Source organism: Candoia aspera, chromosome 2, assembly GCF_035149785.1.
Source record: "Candoia aspera isolate rCanAsp1 chromosome 2, rCanAsp1.hap2, whole genome shotgun sequence".
Classification (NCBI taxonomy): Eukaryota; Metazoa; Chordata; class Lepidosauria; order Squamata; family Boidae; genus Candoia; species Candoia aspera.
The window spans coordinates 149,014,777-149,034,980 of NC_086154.1; the positions used below are offsets into that span (position 1 = coordinate 149,014,777).

General features: G+C 43.0%; 1 protein-coding gene across 1 annotated transcript; it reads left to right on the forward strand.

The window, feature by feature from the left end:
- Positions 1–518: 518 nt before the first annotated feature.
- Positions 519–16,924, forward strand: DNASE1L1 (deoxyribonuclease 1 like 1). Its single transcript, XM_063294210.1, has 9 exons — positions 519–684; positions 3,022–3,181; positions 5,471–5,559; positions 6,550–6,636; positions 8,001–8,113; positions 9,691–9,803; positions 11,210–11,367; positions 11,603–11,699; positions 12,885–16,924. Exons 2-9 carry the CDS (start codon positions 3,038–3,040, stop codon positions 13,017–13,019), a joined length of 936 nt encoding a protein of 311 aa, XP_063150280.1. The 5' UTR covers positions 519–684; positions 3,022–3,037; the 3' UTR covers positions 13,020–16,924.
- The last annotated feature ends 3,280 nt before the right edge of the window (positions 16,925–20,204 follow it).

The window sequence follows — 20,204 nt, forward strand, 5'->3', positions numbered from 1 at the left end:
GGACAGCACCCATTGCCATTCCCCTCAGGTGGATGGCTTGTCGGGGCCCATGACCAAGAAGCAGTGGACCACTCTGCAACCGGTTCAGCAAGGTCCAGAGCCTCCTGATCCTGCCGCGACGCCTCCGTTTGCTCCGGACATACCTTTCCACGAAGGTGGAAGCGCTTCGCAAGAGAGCCAGGAGCACAGCAGCACAGGAGGAAACAGCACACAGGTCCCGGGGAAGTTCCACTGTTCCTTACTGAGCTGAAAATTGCTAAGGAGGCAGCCCCGAGAAGCTTGAAAAGGAGGAAGGGACAGAAACTGTGGCAGGAAGAAAGGCATCGCTGATTGGCCAGATTCCGCTGACGCACCTTTGTTAAACAGCCCCCCTCCCTTTTGCTACGAATTTGCATCTTCGCAGACCTCGGAAAACCGGGGGACTACGGAGAGAAAGCGACTTAGAAACGCACTGAGAGCGCGCACAGATGAAAACACCTCGGCAAGGACTCGAAGCCGGCGTAGGTCGGGCAGCGCGGGAAAACCCGCCTCAGCCTGCCAGCGCCCTCCCTCTCTGGGTTGGCTATCTGATTCGTGGATTCGTCGAGCCGCTGCCCCGTCTGTTGCAGCTCTGTTGCCGCTGGGTGGCTGGGTGGCCAGGCGGCAAGAAGTGGGCCCTGGCGGTCACCGAACTCAAAGTGGCGGGTAAGTGCTGGCGATCGAGGGGAGGCGGCGAGTGCCGGGTGCATGAAGGACGATCCTGTTGCCCAAAGTTGCGTGAAGGAAAGTAGGGAGGACTCGCTGCAGGAGCAGTGTCCGCCGCCCTTCCTATCCGTGGTGTCTGTGTCATGGCAGACGAGATTCACCCCGAGCGATCAAGCCTGATCTTAAGTGTTGAAGTGCGGGTGGCCAAGATGCGGCGACCTCTGGATTCCCCTCTGGAAACTCTCAGGATCCCTCCCCGTCCCCTCCCCAAGCTGGTTAAACGCTTCCTGTTTTACCGCAAGAGCTGCTGCCGTCAAACCAAATACCAGCCCCATTTCCGAGTCCGGATTGTGATTCTCAACTGGGCTTACTTCGGAGTAAACTTTATTAGAATCGGTGTGCAAAAATGACCGGCTTCAGTGGGTCAAGCGCTCTGTCAGTAGGCGTTGTCAAGTAATTAACATGAGTGTACACGCCCGTAAACCACTGGGCAACTTTGGATAGCGTGTCAGTGGTGCTTGTCTTCCGTACTATGGTTTCAGCACTGATTCCGCTTCTTCTAAAATGCTGTGAAATGGAACGGGAAGAAAGCACGTTGGACTATTACGATGGATTCCATTCATAGTTATCAGTATGCGCGATTTCAGTTTACTGGCTTGAGCAAAGAAACTATTAAGGCTTATGCCGCTGAGATGTACTTCCGTTTTGCTTCATTCTATAGCACAGTCCTGTGCTATCCCACACAAAGTGGGTCTTGCATTCAGTGGGTTCAGTGAGTCTTGCTCACAGCCTCAAATTGATTGTAAGTTGCTGCAATGTAGGATTGCACGTCTGTCCACGAGAAAGAAAGACCATCCACAGTTGGCCAAACTTTATTAAAACCAATCCCACATTCCCCAAATAGTCCTCTTTCATTATGTCTGTTGATTCTAATAAAGGTATTGGCCAGCTCTGCATTTTGAAATGGCTTATCAACCTTTCCATCTACAGTAATGACAATCTGATGTTCTCCAGATATCCTAGACTACAACTCCTATCAACTATCGATTGCATGGCATTATTTAGACTACATTTCCCATAATTCCTGCCAATCTAGCCATTGGCTAGGTAACAGTGTAGCCCAATTAATCTGGAGAACTCTGTTTGGGAAGGTTGAATTATGATACTTTTGCAAAACTAACCAACAGTTGCAACACTAACTTTTATAGAATTAACAGAAAAGGAATGCAAAAGTATCATTAACGGTTGTTTTTTTGGGGGGGTAGGGAACACGGAGTTTAAAAAGAAACTCCATCATCACGCTTTAAGAGAATATGGGAAAAAAAGATGTGGTGTGCAGAAGACTGCAGCCATATGCATTCTTCTAGAATACAATGATGAGCTTTAACATTCTGAGGTGGCTGAAGCTTATTAACAAAATCAAAGTTTCTAGATTTTATGATTACAGGAGAAAAATACAAATGTGCAAGTTGTCAATTTCATTCATAGCTGTAGAGGTTCCCTATGCAATCCCCCCTAGGCATTAAAATCTGCTAGGTAGGCAGGGATTAACCCAGGTTTGAAGAAATTCTGGGCAAAGTGTCCACTTAAAGATCTTTCCTCTGTCCTCAGCCCATGTCAGGCTAAGCTTATCTTTCGGCACTGGCTACCTATCCCAGGTATCTTTTTAATTTGCCACAGTTTCCCAGAACACAACAATATTTAATCCTCCACTCAGCCGTAGGTAGCTTGCAAGGATGCAAGAAATGTTGTCTGAGAAGAAGCCTCAGAGCTTAGGGATGAAACAGATTATAATACTTTTATTGACAAATAAAATTGGTGGAGATTCTGTCAAGATTAAGGCTATAATATACAAGGAATACAACATGTGTCATGGCCCTGATAAAAATCCTCACATTCTTACTTGTGTGTGTGTGTGTGCGTGTGCGCACGCCGTTGAGTCAGTCTTGACTCCTGGTGTCTACATAGACAAGTCCCTGCAGTTTTCAGAAGTGGTTTGCCCTTGCCTTCTTCTTAGGGCTGAGAGGGGGACTGGCCCAGGGTCTAACTCACAGCCTCTTGGATTCTTCAGTGCCTTTAACCACTGCACAACCCTGGCTGTCACTTAGACCCAGGCCAGGCCCAAAGATGCTACTGGTCCAGGAAACACGGACACATTTTCAGTGGCTCCCTTATGCACTTTTGCTGGGTTGGTCCCTGCTTAGTTGCCCTCCTTTCTATTTTTAGCCTAGAGTACCCATCTGTTGCCAAAGATAATTCCCCTCCCCTTCTCCTTGCCCCTTCCAGCTTCTCAAGCTGTCGGCTTCCTTCCATTCCCTCTCCTTCATTCTTTCACAGAGCTGGATTCCTAAGGATGGAAACCCTGCACTCTCTGCCTGCCGTGCTGCTCCTGCTGCTGTGCTCAGGAACAGCCGCCTTCCGGATATGTGCCTTCAACACTCAGCGCTTTGCTCAAGGGAAGGTGAACAAACCTAGAGTTGTGGACACACTTGTCAAGGTGGGTGGCAAGGCAGCAGCATGTGGCAGAGTGACTCCCCAGCTACTTCCTCCCCATTTCTCTGTGCAGCACTTGATAAGAAAAATATGGGAAACTCATTTTACTTTGACCAGCAGTGGAATACCACTTTTCTGTTCTTTTTTTTAACAGCCTTCTTATCACAAATCTAAACAAGTGCTATCAGGTAGAAAAAGAAGGAGGCTTAGATTGCAAGAAGGTCTTTGTGTTGGTGTGTTGTCTTTGAATGACATCGTTGTATTTTTCTAGGGCTAGGGATTGTGTGTTGGGTGCCAAATTCAACATGCAAAGGTCTTCTGCTTTTTAAAAAAATAAAATTAAGTTTCTAGCCCTTATGAAGGTATTGGGAAACTTTGAAATATCTGTTCAGAGCCTGAGATCGGAACAATGGAATTGACTCCTCCTCATGCCTAGCAGAAGCAGGTCAACTCTCAAATGGCTAAATGAACAGCATTAATAAGAGAACATTCTGTTTCTGGATTTATATCTATTTGGCAACCACTTTTAGAGTACTTGCTTGCTGTAGAAAAAAATGAAGCTTTGATCTTGGGTTTTAGTGATTAAATGGTTTGTTTTAATAGAAATAATGTTACTATGGTTTAATTAATGGCAAGAGATTATGTTTGCAAATGTATATTTATATATCTGTATTGGAGGAAGTCAGAAGTCACCTTTCATTTCTGTTTTCTATCTACTTGCACTTTTGTAGTTCTTTTCCTTTAGTTTTATTTTCTATCTTTACTATATTTTCTATTTTGTATTTTAAATATACTTTGGAAAATAATAAAGTTCTTAAAAAAAGAAGAAGCAGATCAACTCTCCAAATATAAAACAAGTGAAAACTGGTTTTAGTATAAAATGGTAAAGGCTGCAAAATTAGGAGTCTTGGAATTATTTTCTTTGATTTTTACACAAGATTTAATGATGTTATGCAGCAGGGTGTGTATGTTTGAATGCTGCTTATAAGCATATTCACACACATTTGCAGTGAAAATGTCATTAAAAAGGTAGGCTTAGAAATGTTGCCACAGACTCATTTTTAGGAAAGTGATCTGCTTGTGTTTGGGTGGCAAGCAATAGCATACAGGGGCTCACATGAAAAAATAAATACATTTAAACAACTCTAACTAGTTTTCAGAGCAAGGGTCTCTTCTTTATATCTAGTTTTTTATGACACTCACACACATACACACCCACACACATTTTAATGGAGGAGAATACAGTCTAAAGCAGTAGAAGGTTGATTTGCTACCTCACTGAGAACTAAGTTCACAGCACTGTTATTTTCCATGGGCAGGGAACAAATTCTTTGTTTTCAATAGGGAACACAGTGTTGACCATGGAAACTCCTACCTGCAAATCGAAAAGAAGCAGTCCAGGAATGATTCAGCCACACCACTGGTTTGTGCAGATGTTGCCTAAAAGGAAAGCTCTAGACTAGGAGAAGACCTATGCCTTAGAATTTGGGTCATGGTAGCTGTGTTCACATGACATATTAAACCTTTAAGCTGGGCTAGCCAAATATAATTGCTGTATTCTCATAGGATACAAAACCCAAACAAATAAGTCACATTGGAATTTAATGCAATGGCCTGGTTCACCCAACATGCCAAGCCAGCTAGACTCCCATGATGTGCAAAACCACAAACCCCCTGCCATGTTTTAGCCTAGTCTAGCATGCTGTGGGAACTAAGCCTGTGACAAGATATCTCATCATATCCTGACATCATCCCTCAAATGATGGCATCAAGTGCATTATGGCATGAATTACCAGCCGTGCATAATTTGCATCACATGTGCAATGGTGTCATGATGTGCATGAAGCTCCTCTCCCCCTGCTCTGGATACCCATATATCAATGTTGGGAGTCTGTTTTAAATGAAGAAAAGTTGGGCACATAGCAGTGCAAAGCTCTTGATTCCCTCGTTATTCCTCACTAGCCAAACACAATTCCTTCTCCAAGTACTTTTTGCTGAGTTGGGCTTATTTCTGATTGAGTACAGCTCAGAGAAAAGCAGTGGAATCGGGGAGCAGCTGGCAGCAACGTTCCTGCCCATTCTGTTCACCTGATATGTGAACTTGTTTTGCTGCTCCCTCTGATTCCAGCTCTTCAGATTGCCTGGGCCATGCTGAGAGATGCAGAGTTGGTCACAGCAGCCAGAAGGCTCAGAGGAGGCAAGGTGGGGATTTCCCCAAAGTAAAGGAGAAATTGTCCAAATACAGATGGCTGATTCTTCTGCTCTGCTCTATCCCCTTCCTTGATGTTCCCAGATCCTGGCTCGTTGTGATATCTCAGTCCTACAAGAAGTGATGGATGCAAAAGGAAAGGCAGTGCCTGCTTTGATGAATGCCTTGCACCGGTGAGTCTGAGGGCTGCAGAGGAAACCTGAGGCAAAAGTTCAGAGGGACATAAATAGATGAGCCGAAACTGACGACAGGGAGACTGAGAATTTGGGGCAATCAAATGCAGGAAAGGAAAGCGGGAAGGATGCATGTAGGCGGGAAAGACGGTTATTTGAAGAAGACAAGCAGCAATTACATTTCTCCCAGGTGACATAACCTGGGGATCGGTCTCCCCCACAGCCTCCTCAAAGAAAGGAGAGCTGTGTTCGATGAAGAGGGCTGTTACCCTTCCTGGGGCCTGCATCCCAGAGTTGTCCAATGGGTTTTGCTTGGCTTAGATCTGTCTGGGCTTTGCCCTCTGCTTCCAGCAATAGCCCTGTAAATCTGGCATCTCATTTGGGGGGTTAATAAAAGTGGAAACAAGCCAGATTGCCATTGAGAATGAAGGGGAGAGGCTCCTCGCTTTTGGAGCCAGGGGGCCTGGCCACCTTTTGAATGGGACAGAACTGAGGCCCACAACTAGGGTCTGTGTCACCTGGGGCAAACATGGATTCTGCACCATTTTGGTGTCCCCCCAGCTTGGCGCCCAGGGCACATGGCCCGCTTGCCCCCACCATTTGCGGCCCTGGAACTGACAATGGCCCTAGGTGGAGATAGGGGAAAGTGAATGCCACAGGCCGGCACAAGGTCTTTCTTAGCAAGAAATCTTTCACACAGTGGGAAAAGCTGAAATCTGGGGGCTTTCTAGCTGACTCTGGAATATTTGGTGACATCACGTCTGCTGGAGGATTGTGGGCTGTGATTGGAGGGCTCCCCGCATATTAGTGCTCTGATGATGCAAGAGGCAGGAAACCAGTGCCTGAATCCTTGGCCAGGGCCTTCCTAATGCACCCCCAGCCTGGATCAGCAGATTATCCAGGGTAGGAGATGCCCACCTTTCCATAGCTTCGTATTCTTTGTTCAGCAAGTAAAGCATGCTTGAATCTAATCAGATTTTCTTTTCCCAGGTTTGATGATCTTCACAGCTACAACTACCTCACCAGCCCTTTGCTGGGTCGTGGAAATTATCAAGAACGATATGTATTCATATACAGGTAAATTCACTTAGTCCACATGCTTGTAGCAATATTTATGACTGGGTCTACATGTGTTATTGAACATAGGGATAATAAAATGCCCTGACCTTGCAACATTTTTTAACATCCACGTCAGACGCATTCTAATCCTGTATTCCTAACACAGGGTTATTCCTTGTGGGTGCCAGATCGGACTTTTGAGAATATCTCTGCCAACATGGGTGTGCTTACATACAAGCATTCCAAATTTATTTGTTTGTTTATTTATTAAATTTATATGGCTACCCATCTCATATACATGACTTTGGGCAGCTAATAATAAAAAACAATTAAAAAAGGAATTAAAATTTCTTTTCATACCATATATATATTCCACATATATATATACAAACACACACAATCTTTTCTCTATCTATCTATCTCTATCTATCATCTATCAATCTATTCACCCATCTATCTATCTTCCCTAATTTCATCGCATCCTCTGTCACATGCATACATGGATTTGTGTGCAAATCCATCCACCACCATGATTTGCTTCCAAACATTAATGAAAGCCTCCAGAGTCACACATCTGTTGTCTCCCAACTATCTTCCTTCAGACACATAAACAGTCACCCATACCCTTAAACCTCGAGGAGACCAAGAAAGAAGAGTCCCCCATTGGGGGAGATGGGTGGTGACATAAATTTAAGAAAGAAAGAAAGAAAGAAAGAAAGAAAGAAAGAAAGAAAGAAAGAAAGAAAGAAAGAAAGAAGCTGTGATATCTCACAAACTGCATATCTAACAAGCCCTCACAATTTAAGTTGCAGGAGGCAAAAATGATTTGGATTCATTGGCCTGGCATAAGCACAAAAGGGAGATCTTGTGTGGCCAATCCTTGTCTCCAAATAAACACCCTGCTTTTACTGAAAGAAGGATAAAGGACAAAACAGTGTGCTAGGACTTTTCAGCAGGTTATGCCTTGGCATAACCTTCTGAATCTAATCCTACCAACCCATTCTCATAATGCATAATCCATTAAGCAAAACACACAATGCACCAATAAAAGATTGCCTCCTATAAGATCTGAAGTAGGGGTGAAAGAAGAAAAGTGACAAAATCAAAGGAGCTGCAGACTCAGTACAGTGTTATTCCCTTCTTTACTTGTAAAAATGCAGTGGCCCATCCAAGATAGGTGGAGGAGTGGGAAGTCAGAAAAATCAATGGAAGCACAAAAGCAAAGAGGAGACTGAATCCTTCTCCCGTTGCACTACCAAGGAAAATCCTTCTTCTAAGCTAGGAAGAGAAATCCAGAGAGAACTCCAATGTTGGGTCTTTAATGCTAACTCATCTCCTGCCTAGGAGCAAGCCTGTTGTCCTGTGTTTTTCACTTCCTGTAGGAACCAGAAGACTCGGATGCTGGACTACTATACATACGAAGACCTGCATCCAGACCGACCTGATGTCTTTGCTCGTGAACCCTTTATCGCCCGCTTCAGCATAGCAAACAAAGGTGGGATCCCAGATTATAAGTGGGGTTTCATTTTCAGCAGTGGGAAAGAATAATGCAGATCTCCAGAGGAGAAATTATCCAGAGGGAAGTTTCTGGCATGTTTTCTTAGGCCCCATTTCAAAGACTCCTGCTGTTCTGGAGGATTATACCACTATGATGCTCTGTACCAGAAAATCTCTATTCTCCAGTCTAGTTGGATCCAGGGACAAGTTTAGAAAATGAGAAAGTAGCAGGGCTTCTCATAAAATGATTTGATGAGAGACTATCTAACCATAAAAGAGACATGACTGCTCTAACAAGCTATATACAAGATAGCATCTAAGTGAGTCAGAACCTCAAATGCCAAATAAGATATTCCCCCTGCTCCTCCCCCAAATAACAAAATATTAATTTAATAGAACACAAACTACAGGTAGTCCTTGCTTAACAACCATTCGTTTAGTGATGGTTCAGATTTATGATGGTGCTGGAAAAACTGACTTACGACTGGTCCTCACACTTATGACCATTGTAGCATCCCTGTGGTCACATGATCATGATTTGGGCACTTGGCAACTGGTTCACATTTATGACCATCGCAGCATCCTGTGGTCATGTGATTGCCATTTTCAACCTTCCCAGCTAGTTTCTAGCAAGCAAAATCCATCGGGAAACATGTGATTCACTTAACGACCATGTGGTTTGCTTAAAACCTGTGGTGTTTGCTTAACAATCGCCGCAAAAAAGGTTGTAAAATCAGGTCAGATTCGCTTAATGATTGCTTTGCTTAGCAACTGAAATTCCGGTCCCAATTGTGGTCATAAAGCGAGGACTACCTGTAACAGGTTTCAGGTAATAGACAAGACATTTACCGTAGAAACTTAATGAGTACAAGATAAAAATTGGATCTAAGCCTGTATTGTTAGCTTATATACGTGCCTTCACAAAGCACAGCACAATTACCATAATATTTATTTCAGAGAAGGAAAACTGATCACCCTTAGAGAAACACTGATATTCTCCCCCTTGCCCTAAAATCCCCAGGCAAAGCACACACCCCACACCATAAAAATCATGGAAACAGGCAAGAAGATATATAGCACCTATGCCACCAATCAGTGGGACAATCCTTTTTCTTTTCTTTTTCCTTTTTGCAATGTCTTTTTCCTTTTTTTATACAATATAATTTCAGTAGGAGGCTTAGCATGCTAGAACTTGAGTTTGCTCTTCCTGCTGCCCCATCTTCTTTCCTTCCTTCCCCAAGAATTCCCCTGGGCCAGGGAGAGGAGCGGGTTGTGACCCTTCATTTTCCAGCACCTCTGGCCAGAGCTTTTTAAAAAAGAGTTTCAACGTTTTCCATGATACCTGCCTTCAGGAAACTATGGTTCGTTTCAAGTCTGTTTAGGAGAACCAGGGGAGATCAAGCAGAGGTTCCAAAGCTTAGCTTGTTCACACTGTTGTGCTTGAATTTGTTTCTTTATTTTTAACTGGCTACCCAGGTGTCTCAGTGGTCCATAGTAAATAATGTGTTGAGTTTGGTTTCCATGTTGAGTGGCTGATCCTTACAGTTACCTTCTTCTATTGGCCCTTCTTCCAAGACCTTCCAGAGCTGGTACTGATCCCACAGCACACAATGCCATTGAAGGCTGAAGCTGAAATCGATGCTCTCTATGATGTTTTTCTGAACGTCCAGGAACGCTGGGGCACAGAGGTATGTCAGGGGTCGATGCAAGAGGCAGGGAATTTAGAGAAGGGCCTCAAACATAGGAACATGAGAGCCAGTTTGGTCCAGTGGTTAAGGTGCTGGGCTAGAATCCAGGAAACCGAGAGTTCCAGTCCCGCCTTAGGCATGAGAGCCGGCTGGGTGACCTTGGGCCAGTCCCTCCCTCTCAGCCCAACCCACCTCACAGGGCTGATTCAAACATAGAAGAAGGCATTTCCTGGAAAAGATGGCCTTGAAAATAACCAGGTACCAGGCTGCTTTTGTTTCATTCTCAGATAAAATCCTTCAAATCAGTGAAGGTAGAATGGAACCAGAATTTCATTTGTGATGCATGTACAGCCAGCTAATATTCCGCCAGCAAAATTTCAGCTTAATCTAAGTTTGCTGGGCACTTCCGAGGCAGCTCCACATTAAGAATGCCAACACTTCGTGTCAACTTGCATGACTAGCTAGAGTTTGCCAATTATCTAAGGCTTGAAAAACCAGCTAGAAATAATTCCCCCAACTCTGTGTTCACTTCAATGTTTTTTTCTCACTTACTTATGGTAGTCATACTCTGCTGTTCATGAAATGTCAGCACAAGTGGACAAAACAAAGAGGGAAATGAATTACACATCTAATAAGTAAGATGTTAAAACAGCATTTCATTATTCATGTATCCATATCTCATCTTTGCAACAAACTCATAAAGTGGCCTCTGTTATCCTTCTGCAATGTGGACTGATGATCCTTGGAAAGCAAGTGTTTCTCAAGCTTTGCTGGCTGGGGAATTCTGGGAATTGAAGTCCACACATCTTAAAGTTGCTAAGGTTGAGAAACACTGAATTAGAAGGTAATAGAGGTGAAGCACTTCGAACACTCAAGCGTAAAATAAAGTCTTGGTTGAATTGTAGATTTCTTGGCAACTATTTATTGATTTACTGTATATTCCACTTTTATTTGTACAAATCAAGGCAGCATACATAAATAATGCTCCCTTCTCCTATTTTCCCTACCACAACAACCCTGTGAGGTGGGTTGGGCAGAGTCTCCTAGTTTCCAGGCCAGCACCTTAGTCACTACAACAAACTGGCTCTCAATAAAAAAGTGTTTTGTTATTGCCTTTTTTCAAGATGCTTTTCCCACTTCCCAGGTTAGCCTACAACCTTGGGATTTCATGGTGGTCTCCCATCCATGTACTAGCCAGGCCCAATCCTGCTTATCTTTTCAAGATCAGCCATGTGCTGCCACTTGCTGATACCAAATGCTATGTATTATTCTTCAAAAGCATCGGGACATTGCTGGTGAAGATCTGCCAATAATAGCTGCAGCTGAGATAGTGCTGACCTACTAATTCTACTAGTCACTTAATAATTTTGAGAGATCTGATGCTATTTCCCTTCCTTCCCACAAAGGACATGATTTTCTTGGGTGATTTCAATGCAGACTGTGGATATGTGGCCAAGAAACGTTGGAAGGAAATCCGCCTGCGCCAGAAACCTGGCTTTCATTGGCTCATTGGAGACCAAGCTGACACCACCGTTCGAGAGAAGACCCGTTGCGCCTATGACAGGTGGGATCAGGACTGCTTGGGTGCAGAACCTTGGGTCCACAGGGCAGGGTGCTACTCAGCAGCAGGGCCCAAATGCAGTGGGGTTGGCTTATCATAACGAAAGGAGGCTCATAACATCCTGACTTTCAGAGTTATTATTTAATTGGATCACAAGCAGGATCCAGGGTCCTAGGCTTGGGTCAAATGAAATGTTGCAAGATCCATCCTGCTATAATCCATTTCTTCTTCTCAACAGGATTGTGATTCATGGTGAACGCTGCCTGGGCACTGTCGTGCCTGGATCAGCTCGGCCTTTTGATTTCCCCAAGGAATTTGGACTTTCTGAGGAAGAGGTAGACAGAATTGAAATTATATAACTTGAAATGTGTTCTCTGAAGAAAAAGCTCAGTTTATTTCTTTGTCTATCCGTTCTTCTTTCTAAAAAAAGGCACTCAAAGCAACCTTCATAAAAGCTAAGGAAGTACAGAAAACACAACAAAAACAATCCATGTTACTAAAATCACATAAGTGCAATAAATGAAAGCAGGATAGTATAGTGCAGCATAAAAACAGAGAAATCTTAACTACATTGAAAGCTCAGTAATTTTTTTTAAAAAGGAGGAAAATCCTTGTGTGTCTTAATCAAACTTACTCTGAAGATGGTGAGATGCATAATAATAATAACAAATTCATTAAATTTGTATGCTGCCTGACTCTCAATGACTCTGGCCTGCCAATCCTCAACACAACAGGCAGGAAAATCATATGGAAGGTGTAATTTTTCAGCCACCTTGGTCTGAAACCACTTAGGGCTTTCTTCGTAAGAAATGTTGCTTTGAATAGTACTCAGAAACAATTTATGATGCTTTAAGAGATCAATTTAGTAGAGAAAAGGGCATAATGGCAACACATTAAACCACAGTGTGGCCAATTAGGTTTTGGCGTAGTTTTTTATACAAACCTTTTATCCACTAAATCAAGGTAAAGATCAGGTTTAAGGATCAAGGATCCTTAAATCAAGGATCAATGTCAGGTTTGATCTAAGAATTTTGTAGGTCAGGCACTAGTTTTCTACACTACGATAGGAGAAAGGTATTTAAATGGGGATGCTAAAGTCACAGGCTAGAATTCACCAGGGGACTGGAAAACCAGTCCATGACCACCATGTCCCTAAAACGTCAATATATGTTAAATGACTCCGTCTGAGTCATGTAATTTCTGAGAGATTATTTTATCTGCCTCTTCTTCTATTTTCTTCGTTTCCATCAAAGGAGCACTGAAGTATCTGAAATCTGTGAAGTTCAGTGCTCTGTGTTTATTAAGCAATTTCTCATTCCAGTTGCAAGACCTTTCTCCATGATCTGGTTGATGTGTGAGGATGGAGGCCACAGTCCCACACCTCTGAAGGGCACTGGTTTGGGAAAGTTTGGGCTAAAGTGTTAGAATTTGTGATGAAGGCATGTTCCCCCTTGTGTTCAGAGCAGGAAATGGGAAAATTTCCACTTCTGATCCTTTTCTTTCTCTCCTCACTGTTCCAGGCCTTAGAGATCAGTGATCATTATCCTGTAGAGGTGGAGCTTGTCTCATCCTGCAAGAAGCTCCAGCCAGCTGGTCTAGCTGGTCTTGTGTTGCTGACCATGGCTGTGGTGTCAGGCTCAAGAGACAGCATCTGAAGGAAGAAGATGGCTGCTGTGCTTGTCCTATAGCAATAGAGATGGAGGCTTACCAAAAGGGTGCTGTTACTGTCACAATCAGCACTTAAATTGGTTATGTTGTCTCTGGATGCAGCTTCTCCCTGTGGTGAACCCCTGATGTTCAGGCAGTAGGTTCTCCCCAAAGTACCTTCGCGTTTTGGATTGATCCTTCTCATCAGGATTGGCAGAAGGACCCTTGAGGCAGTAAAAATATATAAGGTTTTCTCGTCCATTTGAGCCTTGCTTGGGCAAAGACTCTTTGAGTTTGAATATCTACTCATAGCCTTGGATACCCTTACATTCTGACTTCTTGATTCTGCTTCCTGATTGTACTTTGGCTCAACTAGCTCAGAGATCTTGAATACTGGATAGCTTCTGTCTCACCCTTATCTTCTGTCAGAAGCTCAACCTGACATCAGGTTACAAAGAGGACTTCCTCAGGCTAGACTCATGATCTAAGTTCAAAAAGGTGACAGCAGGACCTTCCTCAATGAGATTTACATACTGAAGCTTGTGTGCTATTACTGGCTGCTCCTTTGTCCTGTAGCCTATGGTCTCTAAGTTCTGTTATGGAGAAAATGGACTAAATGGCCATTGACACGTGGATTTTTAAAAATCTTTCCACTGAAGTTCATGGGAGGAAAATCTTTTACACCAGATCTGAGGCTGCTGTGAAAGTGTATTTTCGATGGGATCATGGTTTGGAGAAATATAAGATGCAGTGAAAATCAACTCCTCTATTGGGCTGGTGCCTCCACCCACACTTCTGGATATCCTGAAGATCTGGAGAAACAATTGTGCTGGCAAAGGGTTTCACTGTGATGTTTTGCAAGTGGACAACATGGCGGTGACATATCTTGCATTCTACCAACATAGTAAGGTTTGTGTTGTAACGTCTATCCCTCAAATGGACAATTTCAGATATAAGACTGAGTCCTGGTGATGTCTATGATGGTGCCTTTATCAGGACCAACCAAAATGACACAAAGGCATGTGCAATATTTGGAACTGTCCAGAACTCTTCATCATGTGAAGGGGGGGCAGGAAGAGGAGACATCAGAGTAGTAGTTTAAAAATTAAGCTGAATACCATAGCCATGAGATTTGCAGTTCAGATTCATTCTGGGAGATTGTGCCAAGCATCCTGGAACAGTGAAATAACCTTGAACAAAAGCATGTGGAGAAAAAAAAGAAGAAAAGCAGGAACTAGTCATTCTTTAACCAAGCAACTAATGGAAAGTCATTTCGTTTCTTTCCCCCCCCCCCTTTTTGCTGGGGAACCTCATTTGGCCTGAAGAATCCAGTGAAAACAGATAAAAAAAAACACCATGACAATAATTAGTATTCAGATTACACTCTAGAGAATGCAAAGCACTTTACATGTAATATCTTAGTATTCCTCGAAACAATTATTTATGAAGATTTTATGCAGCTATTTTGCAGATGGGAGTTGGAGCTGAGAGAACTCATCTTGTCTAGCATCACTTATCTCTTCAATAGAGAACTAGGAAATACTACATCTTTCTCCTGCTAGTACAATCATTTTAACAGTGATTATTTTACAAACCCCAAAGGCATAGCATTTATGTGCTCCAGTATATATGTGCTGTTCAGATATAAGGAGTAAACATGGGCCTTCTACCACAGCTGAACTTCTAGGCAGTGAATTCCGCCTCTGCCTTGCCCCAAAAAGAATTTGCACGTGTTTTCTGTTGCAATGGATGGCTTCTGTTCAGTGGATATTGAGTTGGACTCCTACCTCTTCCGAAATTTGCAAACAAAAATCTGTCAACTGCTAGGGGAAATTAGGATCTCTCCCCATCTAACCATTTACCTAAACAAGTGATCTATGCAGGTGAAAACATTTGACTGACTTGCAATCCAATAACCGTGTTACTATAGAATGCAGGTGGAGTTCTTGTGGTCATGTACTTCCCAGGACAAAATGCCTTCATGGGGTAAACAACTAACATTTAAGATAAAAGAGTATTGGGATTGTCTTCCTTATTTTTTTAAAGGAAACATAGGGTCCTTGGACTTTATTCTGAAGCTGTGGTATTTACAGTTTCAGAAAAATTGTACCTATTGCTTTATTTGTAAAACTGAGTATTCCTGTATCAAAAGCTCCTCTGATAGATACTTTCCAATTTAAAACAAAAGTATATTTCCTTCTGCTACAGAAGGCTTCTTTGGGAGGAAATACCAAGTTTAACCTATATTTAGGTTTCTATCATTCAGCTCAGTGCCATTTCTTCCTTCCTCAATGGAAAGGGTGAATTAACTGCATCTTCAATAAGTGTATTCTTGAATGATGCTCTGGAGACTGTATTAAAAAAATAATAACTGCTCATATGTAACCTCCCTTCTTTAGTAGCCAAACAGAGCAGTTTAGCTACTAAAAAAAGAACGGGCGGTGAATAATAAGGAACATAAACATCAGAACAAAACTATGGGAATAGGATACTGGATTTTCCCCTCTTGACTCAGGGAACGTTTCATAAAAGAATAATGTATATGTTTGGTATATATGTGTGATTCCGACCTATCCCCTTGAGCTGCGCGGACTCATTTCCTACAGCATAAATATTATATATTGTACAGCACAATGTAAGCAATAGCTGTATCTGAAAATCAGCACCAAAAATTGCATTGACATTTACAAGCTGAACTTGAGTTCCCTGTCCAGCTAAAAAGAAATCTAGGTCTATATAACAGGAATGAACATGTGAACAGAATTTTCCGTATAAATAATGCTCTATAAGCTTCCTTAATCTTTCATTTATTGTTTTAATATGCATCTGCAGGACAGAGCCTATCTGGACTTAAAAAGAAAAAGAAAACACTGGAAGATATTAGATCATTATGTGAACAAAAATCCTTTTTGGCAATCGTAATGTTCTTCTAGTGATTCATATATTTCAGTGCTTTCTGCACTTTTACTGTTTCCTAAAGTTAAGTGCATGATTAAGCTAGCTTTTAATTTTTAATTTTAACCAAAAAGTGTTGCCAGTTAATGGACACTGGAGTGGATGGACAGTTTTGTGGATTTTATATTATGTACTGATTTTATGGTTCTGCTGGTTATTTTGTAAACTGGTGTCTTTGGGGAGCCTGGCAATATATAAATATATGTAAATATCTAAGGAATGCACACTGGTTTTAATCAGGAACTCTTTAATTCACTTTAAAATTATGCACTGTTGTTTGAACTGGTCTCAGCAGAATCCCTGGTATGCACTGAAGATACTTGCAAAATGTCTTGCTTTGCACTATTTCCCAATCACTGTCACACATTATTTATAGGTTAGCTCTATTCCCATGGCTAAACCTTGTTTTCTGACTTTGCTCTTCCCCATTATTTGCCATCTTTTTTAAACAACACCATTAGTAGAAAATATAATGAAAGATCATCATGTTTCCAACACAGTTCTTCAAGAAGGATCTTGCTTGATGTGATAAAATTTATTATAAGCATGCACATACATACAAGAGAGACAATTTAGTGTAGTGGTTAAGGAACCAGGCTAGAAATGGGAAGACCGTGAGTTCTAATCCTGCCTTAAGCACAAAGCCAGCTGGGTGACCTTGGGCCAGTCACTTTCTCTCAGCCTAGGAAGGAGGCAAGGGCAAACCACTTCTGAAAAACCTTGCCAAGGAAACTGCAGGGACTTGTCCAGGCAGTTGCCAGGAGCCAACACTGACTTGAAGGCGCGCGCACACACACACAAAGTACATACAGCCACACACATACTGTACATGTGCTTATAATACAGATGGGTGTATACCCACATACATGCATAACTACAATTGTACCATGAAACTGAATGAACAATCTTCATGAAAAACCAAAATGGATCAATAGAAGTATAGATTTGAATAGGCAAATTGGCTAGTGTGGTTCATTCAGCCTTCTTCAGCCTGGGCACTAATGGAATTGCATTCCAGCGTATCTAGATGACAACAGGGTAGGGGTGGAGATTTCTAAATGGACTTTTCAGACAACGTTTAGGTCCTACCAGAATGCTCCTGAGGTCCATCTATAGGGGATGCTAAAGAATCAGGTATCAGATTGAAGGGGACCAGCCCAGTGAAGTCCAGCGTTTTCTCTGCTACATTGTTCCATGCCCAACTCAACATCCAGCACAAAAGCTGGTGTCCTCCCCCTTGCTGATGTGGCAATGTAGTCCTCCATGCCATTGTTTTCCTCCTCTGCAGCTGGAGACACACATGCTCCCTCATACAATTGGATACATACTAGGCCCATGGCGCAAGCCTTCACCTTTCTGCTTCTCTTGCTGAACATGATGTTCATGGCTGCATCCTTCAGAATCTGTGCTTTCAACATACGCAGCTTTGGGCAAGCCAAGGCAGCCAACCAGAAGGTCATGGGAGCACTTGTCCAGGTGAGTTTCTGATTGGACCAAGGGGCGGAGGAAGTGGTGCGAACAGTGCAGCAAGAGAGGCTGGCACTCAGCCCAGCTTCAGAAGTGACCCAGGGACAGCTGGAGTGGTACCAGTCAGAAAGGGACAAGTCCTCCCTCAGCCATGGAAGCTACTTGGGTTACTCGGGGGCAGTCACTCTCTCAGCCCAACCTATCTCCCAGGGTGGCTGTTGTGGTGGGAAATGGGAAGAGGAAGGAGTAGGCATGCCACCTTAAGATCCTGAATGAAAGGTGAGATATAAATCTGATGAAGAAATAGCATTGTCTTCATCCAATGTAGTTGTGCCAGAAGTCATGCACAGGCTACCAAATTACATGAATGAAAAGGGGAAATGCAACAGTTCATCCATAAATTGGGAAATACAACATCTTAAAATAAAAGTTGACACCATTTCAGCTAAAGTAGAAAGCATGTTACTGTATAAAAACAAGTGGCGCTCCAGTCCAATCTCACAACTAGCAATGTTTGAGCAGCTAGGACAGGGCTTGGATTCAGCCTCAGTTCTCTCTAGCAGAGTTGCTTGCGCATTTTGGTGCTTGGAGCTGTGTTTGTCAGTCTGGGGGTTATGTGGGCCACAGTTGGGGGGATGTTCTTTGCAAAGTGAGCAGGAGCAGGGTTTTCTTTTCCTCCTGTGGTTTCAGAGGAGGTTTGGATTTATTTTTATCTATTTTCTGCCTATTTTAGGAGATTCCCTGCGTTTTTTAGGACTTATGCTACACAATGGTGGGAAACTGTTGCTATTGTTCAGCAAATATAGGAGGAAGGGGCTGGGGAGGTGCAGAAAGGAGCATGGGAGTCTGGAGCAGCTCTAGGGCTTCTGTATGCCAACCCTGGAGTCGACAGTACTGAACTTCGATGACCAAAGATCAGAAAGCTGCCTAGTTTAATACAGATCCGTCACTCCAAGCTAACCAAAAGGATTTCTTCTTTTAACAAGCATAGGATGATCCAACTCTTGCCAATGAGAGAACTGGTGAGATACAGCATCCTGAAAAACTGGGAGAATTGTGGGGAGGCTGGGAAAATAACGGAGGGGAGAGTAGACATAAGCAATCAGGAAACCAAAGGCAAGTCAGTTGGCAGCTTATTTTACAAACAGCAACTCAGCTCAGGTGGCAAGAAACCCAGGAAGAAGCATTTGAGCTCATTCAAAGAGAACTCCCTATAAACAAGGGTTGCAAGTTCCTTGTATAGTTTCCAAGATTCTGCATGTATCACAAGACCAGTATTGAAGATACCTTACAGAAGTCCATGCGATTCTCTCTTCCTTGAACTTGCCCAGCCATGGGGGGTGGGGTTTTGACAACATTAATCACTTATGGGACTGGGAGGGCAGGTTGTTACGTAGTATTGGCCTAGGATGCTTTGATTTTCCAAGCAGCAACACCAGAATCTCTTGCAAATAATGTAGAGCAGGGTTTCTCAACCTTGGCAAGTTTAAGATGTGTGGACTTCAACTCCCAGAATTCCCCAGCCATAGCTGGCTGGGGAATTCTGGGAGTTGAAGTCCACACATCTTAAACTTGCCAAGGTTGAAAAACACTGACATAGAGGATGGTTTGGTGAACATCTGAAGTCAAGAGTGCAGTGGATGGGCATAACAATAATGAGCGTGCCTCTTTCTCACTACCAGATACTCTCTCGCTGCGATATCTCTGCCGTGCAGGAGGTGCGTGACTCCAAGGGGTTGGCTATTCAGGCTCTGCTGAGGAAGCTCAACAGGTACCAGCAAACACTTCTAATCATAGGCTCAGTCATTATGTACAGCAGAATAAGGTGATCTGCAGGCAGTAACACAATAGGGTGAAAGTGGAGAATCCCACTTTGACCAGTGCGCCAAAGGATGTGAGGTATTAGAATCCGTAGCACTGATATTGTACCTGTTATTCATATGGATTGTTTTAATGGTGGCGGGAAGAGAATTCTTCCATCTTCTTCTATCTCTGACCTGCAGATGTAGGTCAGATTCAACCAAAGCTCTATTTCTAGGCAGAGTGAGACGGCTGCTTCTGATCATGGAGTTTGGGTGTCATCAAGGGCAGCACACTCTTAATTAATGAACTGCAGCCTTTTTACATCCAAAGGAGGGCACTTATGGAATGTTCTGTCTGAGATGTCAGAGTTACTGCGGCCATCCTTAAATACTGTGGATTTTTACCTAGGAAGTAGATGTGTGCAGTGAATTATCTTGTACTAATTCTAAAACATGTGGAAGGCAGCCATAGTTTTGGGTCACAGGTACTTCCCTGTAAATGTTAGTTTAGAATTAGGGAAAAGAGAAACCACCACCAAGTTTTATCTCTTCTTTTGGGAGGGGTAATAGGCCAGTTTCCCTGAAGCTAGAACCAAGTGTACAGTCTCACTGGGAAGGTGGAATCTTGTTTTTTTTTTTTAAGTAAGATGGCATCACTGATTCCCTCCTTCCTCCCCACCCCCACCCCCCAGCAGGTATGATCCTTCTCATCGCTACAGCTGCCTAGAGAGCAAGAGGCTTGGGCGAAGCAGCTACAAGGAGCAGAATGTCTTTGTGTATCGGTAATATCTGCAGGATCTGGAAATACCATTAAATCAGAACTTCCAGAACCAAAACCAACACTAGCTGAAGCACCTTCCAAAAGCTATTACAACTGCTAACAAACTTTATACTGTGTATCAACATTTAGATCACAGTCTTTATTCCCTAACATCTCTGTCCTGCCTATGATTTACCTTCCCAGTAGAT

Coding starts and splice junctions, on each gene's coding strand:
- DNASE1L1 (XM_063294210.1), top strand. CDS start 3,038: ATGGAAACCCTGCACTCTCTGCCTGCCGTGCTGCTCCTGCTGCTGTGC. Junction 3,182..5,470: donor TTGTGGACACACTTGTCAAG/GTGGGTGGCAAG, acceptor TGATGTTCCCAG/ATCCTGGCTCGTTGTGATAT. Junction 11,368..11,602: donor ACCCGTTGCGCCTATGACAG/GTGGGATCAGGA, acceptor TCTTCTCAACAG/GATTGTGATTCATGGTGAAC.